The sequence below is a fragment of the Haemaphysalis longicornis genome, unplaced genomic scaffold (genome assembly GCF_048455015.1).
Source record: "Haemaphysalis longicornis isolate Haplotype H1 unplaced genomic scaffold, Haemaphysalis longicornis Haplotype H1 scaffold_147, whole genome shotgun sequence".
Classification (NCBI taxonomy): Eukaryota; Metazoa; Arthropoda; class Arachnida; order Ixodida; family Ixodidae; genus Haemaphysalis; species Haemaphysalis longicornis.
In genome coordinates, this window is record NW_027526253.1 from 625044 (window position 1) to 631043 (window position 6000).

General features: G+C 53.9%; 1 protein-coding gene across 1 annotated transcript in view; it reads right to left on the reverse strand.

Moving 5' to 3' along the window:
* LOC144165690 (guanylate cyclase 32E-like) overlaps window positions 1–5466 on the reverse strand; it is a gene marked incomplete at its 5' end in the record, with an annotated part of 54410 nt that extends 48944 nt beyond the window's left edge. Inside the window, 2 exons of the mRNA XM_077695498.1 lie at window positions 113–248; window positions 5291–5466. Coding sequence (XP_077551624.1) covers window positions 113–248; window positions 5291–5466 — 312 coding nt within the window. The remainder of the gene's footprint in view (window positions 1–112; window positions 249–5290) is intronic.
* Between the last annotated feature and the right edge of the window lie 534 nt (window positions 5467–6000).

Here is a 6000-nt window from a genome sequence, read left to right on the forward strand (position 1 = left end):
CTGACACTGTTTGCGATAAAATTGGTATTATTCTCGGGAAAATACAGTCTTTTTAACGTTTTGTCATCACGGCCCCTTTGAGCCTATTTTTGCGATGTCACCGTATACGCACTTTGGTAGGATCGTCCCCGCATGTGCTCGAAGAGGTGCTTTCCGTTGCGCAAGTCACCGCCGTGCGCTAGGCACGCGTTGAGGGCCCTCGCGTACACCATCACGGCGTCGTACAGGTAGGCCCCTTCCGATGGGATCTGCATTGTAGTGGCGCGCGTTTTAGATGCACCCGGAGGGGAAAAAAAAGAAGCTGAGGCAAAACAAAAACAATGCGCCATAGTTAGTGTCACTTGTGCGCAAAAGGAACAACGAGGTTATTGCGTTCACTGAAAATTTCGTGAAAATGCCATACGTCGTGGCTATAAGACACGACTGGAAATATAAAAAAAAAATGTGGTTGATGCTTCTTTCATAAGAATTGGCAAAACCCGAAAGTGAAATGTCCCTTCACAGGAGCATTTATTGTGCATCCATACAAACTTGCACATTGCTATTCATATTACGTCGGTTTGGCACTGCTAGACGCATCAATGTTAGGTACTGGATTCACGCGACTGAAACCACAGCTCCTTGAAAACCATGCGAACGAAACGGAATTGAAACCGAAAGCAGTAGGTGGCGGAGGGTGTCTCAATTCACCAGCGTCCCACGTACACGAAGACGCTGGCATCGAGGCGTCAACTGTCGGCGCTCATTAGTGTCATGATGAACTACTTCGCTTTACTTCTCCTAGACGGCATCATTTTCAAGACGGCATCTGAATGAAGAAAGTAGTGCGATAGATATTAGGCGCGTTCGTAGACTTATTTGCTCTTGAATTCGTAGCGCACTAAGGCGTTGCGCTGCTGAGCACGAGGTCGCGGGTTCGATTCCCGGCCGCGGCGGCCGCTTTTCTGATGGAGGCGAAAAGCAAAAACGCCCGTGTGCACGAGATTTCGGCGCACGTTAAAGATTCCCAGGTGGTCAAAACTAATCCTGAGCCCTCCACTACGGCGCGCCTCATCGCCTGCGTTGCGTCGGCGCGTTAAACCCTACAATCAATCAATCAATTCGTAGCGCAGTGGGCAGAGCTCTGTGTACCTCCTGTTGCGGCGAGAGAGTTCGTGGCTCGAATCCACGCGCAGCCGCGTCAATGGAACCTCTTCTGGCGACGTCATTTCCGTGACGGATATGACGCCGGTCAGGTCTTGGTGTACCCGGTCATTAAACACTTTCGTGTTAAAAATTTTGACTTCCCTCTGGGTCAGGGCCGAGCCATTGTGCGGCAACTGCAGGCGGCCATGGATGCAGTCCGGGCCAAGCTGGCGGGCGTCGGCCTACGGCTGTCGGCGACAAATTTGTCATGCTGGTGCATCCAGACACCGCCGCCCGTGCATGGACCCGGCGCCTGACCATCGATGGTGAGGAGCTCCAGTGGAAGACGAGGGTGCGGTACCTGGGGCTCACCCTGGACCACCGGCTGAACGTCCGGCAGGCAGCCAAGGAGCTCCGAGCCAGGGCGCAGGTGGCCACCACGGCAGTGCACAAGATGGTGGCCCGGGACAGCGGCTGCTCGCAGCGGACGGCTCTCCGGCTGTACAATGCCTCCGCTGTGGGTCTCCTCATGTATGCGCTGTCGCTGGTGAACCTGCGGAAACCGACCTGGCGGCAGCTGGAAAGGGATCACCGCAAGGGGGTCCGCGCTTGCCTCGGCCTGCCCCAGAGCTCGCCGTGCGAGAAGACGCTGGCCAAGGCGGGGGCGTGGACCCTCGAGATGACGGCTGACCATCGGGCGCTTGGTCCAATTGACCGGCTGCGGTGCGCCGAGGGGGGCGGCCCGCTGCTGCAGCGACTGAGGGGCCACCACCGCTCGCACATGGGGCGCATGCTCGCGCTCTACGAAGAGGTGGTGGCCCCCGTGGATGCGCGACCTGGTGGCCCGGCTCCTGCTCTGACAGCTGACGTGAGGCTGGACATCCCAGGTCTGCGCAGCAAGCGGCGGACGCCCCCCTGCGGACAACTGCAGCTGACACGGGGCGCCGCCTTGGGCGGCCTAGAAAGCCGCGCCCTTGTTTACACGGACGGCTCGGTGCGGCAGCAGCAGGGGTCGGCCGCAGCGGCCGCCGTGCTGGGTGAGGCCACCCGGCAGGCGCGGCTATGCCTCATCTGCCCTATGGGCAGGCTGCCCTATGCCTCATCTTCGGCCACAGCTGAGCTGGTGGGTGTCGGACTGGGCCTGGACCTGCTGCTAGAGGTAGAGCCCTTGCCCGAGCGCTGTGCCCTGCTGTGCGACTCCCGGGTGGCCCTAGCGCGTCTACAGGACGGCGACTCGCACTCCCTGTTGGTGCATCCGGGAGAAATCGGCGCAGCTGGCGGACCGGGGCACTCGGCTGTGCCTGCAGTGGGTCGCCGCCCACATCGGGCTGGACGGAAACGAGCGGGCGGACGAGATGGTCGCCGGGGCACACGCGCTGCCTCCCTCGGACATGGTGGCCCAGGCGGCAGCGGACAACGCCCGCCTGCTCATCCAGCGACACCTCCGCACCAGGCACCCAGACCCGCGGCTGCGTGTCGGAGGAGGTCTGCCGCCTGTGCGGGCATCACGCCTGCCTCGTCGACTGCGCTCGGGCGTCCTGCGCCTCCGCGTGGGGGGCGCGTGGACGAGAGCGGAACAAGGAGGTCTGGGGCGGGTGGCCGGTCCCTCCTGCACTCACTGCCGAGCGCCCGTGCAGTCCCTGCCGCATGTACTGTACGGGTGCCCCAAGTTTGCGGCAGGGCGGGCGGAGCTTCTGGCCGTGCTCCGATGGGTGCGGCCGCTCGAGGAACTGCTTTGGCCCCCAGGCAGTGCAAGGAGCGGGACAAAGTGCTCGAGGCCCTGGGAGCATGCCTGGGTGCTTCTGGGCTCCACAGCGCACTACGCTACAACTTCACATAACTGTCCCGGTTGCAGTGAAGTGTAGCTGCTAGTGTAGCTTTCCTGTGTGTGTATGTGTGTGTGCGTGTGTATGTGTGCAGGTGTCCTTTTTGCTACACCTTCGCGTCCTGTATTTTGATATTTATTTATATGTCTAGTGTTTTTTTTTCTTCCCCTAACGTTGTATATATGTCCCTTCTTATTCTTGCCCACGTGTTATATATTTATGTAAGCCCTCTACCCTATCCCCCAATGCCTATGTACTCTTTCCTCCCTATCCCACCTCCCCTACACCAGCAGGCGTTCCGGTGTCCGCCCCTAGGCGAAACAATTTACGCCTGTTGGTGGACCTTCCTTTATTTCTATTGTACAATAAATACATACATAAAGCATGCACTGCCGCATAAAGGCTGATGCTGTGGGAAAGCCCGCAAATAGCGGTTGTGAACGAGCTCACTTCGTCGTGTTGCCTGCTCGTCCGGCTGACCAGGCGTGCCGTAATTGCCTGCTCATGTGACGTCATCGGCTTCCTTCATTTTGGAGCCAGTTAGCAGTTCGCTTAATTGCACGGTCACATTACACCGGATTTCCCCGGAGTGATATTCCGTTCCGTGATGCGTACAAGCCCCGCACCTCCGGTGCGATGCAGAACGTTAATTAAACGTGTTGATACGCCGCACCCCACCTCTAAACCTACTTATAATGCACCAAACCACCCTTGCTCGCGAAAATAATGCACAATAAGTAATAATAAAAAAATCCCCCTTGCAAACCTTTTAGTTCTGATGGGGCTCGAACTCAGGACGTCCACGTCAGAGCCCTTGTTTCTACCCAGTCGGATACTGAGACAAAGAATCTAAACTTCTCTAACGTTTCTCAAAACAATATAAGCAGTGTTGGAAGCGAACCACTAGACGGCGCGGGGTGCGTGCAGGAAGTGCCGGGCTTGTACCTACGAGGGAACGGAACCTCGCTTTCCGGGACTATCACCATCGCCTTCAACTTCGTTTTCACTGGAGCATCATTACTTCAGAGATCAGCACGCGCTTTTCCAGTCACAAATTGTTTTCCGAAAGAAATGTTCATCACAGCCCCTTCCTTAACAGAAAAGATGGTTAAAACACGAAGCTTTCTACAACGCAATCTGAGTCAAAGTTTAAAATCCGAACGGCTCCGACCATGTCCGAATAGCGCGACAGGATAGACGTCGGACAGGATAGGATAGACGTCGGCGTCACAACGCGAGGTATCCAGGTTCGATTGCGAGCACGAGAAGCGTTTTTTTTCTTTCGAGGCGCTCGACGTGCCTTTGTAGACACCCATGGTGTAAGTTGGGTTTCCTACAAACCGTTTTGGACGTAACGATTTGGATTTTGTCTTTGAATTTGGACTTTGAACTCATTGGCTTTCGACCAGAGGAAGCTTCGCCTTTCAACAATCTTTCACTTCCCCTACGATCACCATCATCGTCAAAGAAAGTTGGCTTTCGTGCAGTGCGTTTTGGGGCAACGTCGCCATCACAATCAGGGAGGCATAGAAAGCTTCGCTTTAAAACGATCTTTTTTCGGATGTGTCCAGCAGCTGATCTAAATATATATATATATATATATATATATATATATATATATATATATATATATAAGACAGAAATAAGGGTTGGCAGTCAAGGAAACCTCGGAGAGCAAAGGGGAGGTTGAAATAGGTCATTGAAACAGATAAAGAATTTGGAAAGAAAGAAAGCGGAGAAAAAATGCCCGCCAGGTGGGATCCGAACCCACGACCTCCAGGATACCGGTCTGGTGCGATAACCACTACGCTACCGGCGGGGCGATTCCCCCCCCCCCACCCCCCTCCCGCTTTCTGGGGTATTTATATCAATGTAATTTTTTTCCTGTGCTTGGCGGTGGTAGCCAGCGCCACTGTGACTTCTCGGGGTGAAGAGGACCTTCTTTTTAATCCCCGCGCCGTGACTCGAGTGTCTACGACATGTCGAGAGTGGTCAACCAGCGTTGAACCCTCTTAAGCTCCCTATGGCACCAAGACTGCCAGAACAGAGGCCCTCGCTATGCATATAGCGAATCAGAATAGATATATATATTTATATATATATATATATATATATATATATATATATATATATATATATATATATATATATATATATATATATATATATCTGTGTGTGTATGTGTGTGTGTGTGTGTGCGATCAACATTTAAACATAGTCTGGCCCGAACACGTAGTTATCTCGGTTTGTTGCTCGTTTCAGACGGGGTACATTGTGCAAAAACTTCCAGCTGCACACTCAAACAAAAGCGAAAGCAACTTGGTCGAGGGGGGTCGCACCTTCTTCCGGCCCCCGATGGTGTCGGCAGCGTTGACGATGTTGAAGGGCGGCCTCTGGATGTATTCGTTCACGGCCACGGCGAACTCCTCGAATCCCGAGGCCGGAGAGCCCACGATGCCCAGGTACGACCGGAAGGCGCGCACCACGGCGGGGTCCGCTTCCTCCCGGAACAGGCCTTCGGGAAGGCGAAAACGGAAGTGTGGTTCGCGAGCTGCTTCATTTGCCGGCAAACTGAACCCAAACAGCTCCGAGTCAAGGAGTGAACGAAGACGGAAAGTCTTTCGGTTCGGGTTCATTCTCAGCTACTTTGAACGCACCTTAAATTAGAACGGTCGCGGACCGTTCTAATTTAAGACTTGATTTTGGAAATTAAAAGTAAGGTGGCCTACATAGTGAACTTTTGATGGTGTTTGGTCCAGCTGTCTATGATGCCATCTTCGTGAAAATTTCATGAGGCCTTAACGCGGCTGCTGTTTCTCGTAGGGTAGTAAAAGCAGTCTGAGGCAAAAAAAACTGGTTTCGAGCAGCTTTGTGGTATCTTAGTGGCTAATGATGCCTTGCAAAGGGGCTTGAATGCAGCAGACCCTACAGTGCTGAACTCAGGTTTAGGTCCATCGAAACTGCTCAATTATGTACATTATACTCTGCACTAAAGTGTTTCGCATGGTACTTCGCGTGTCAAACGTGCAAATTTGAGTGTACTTTTGAA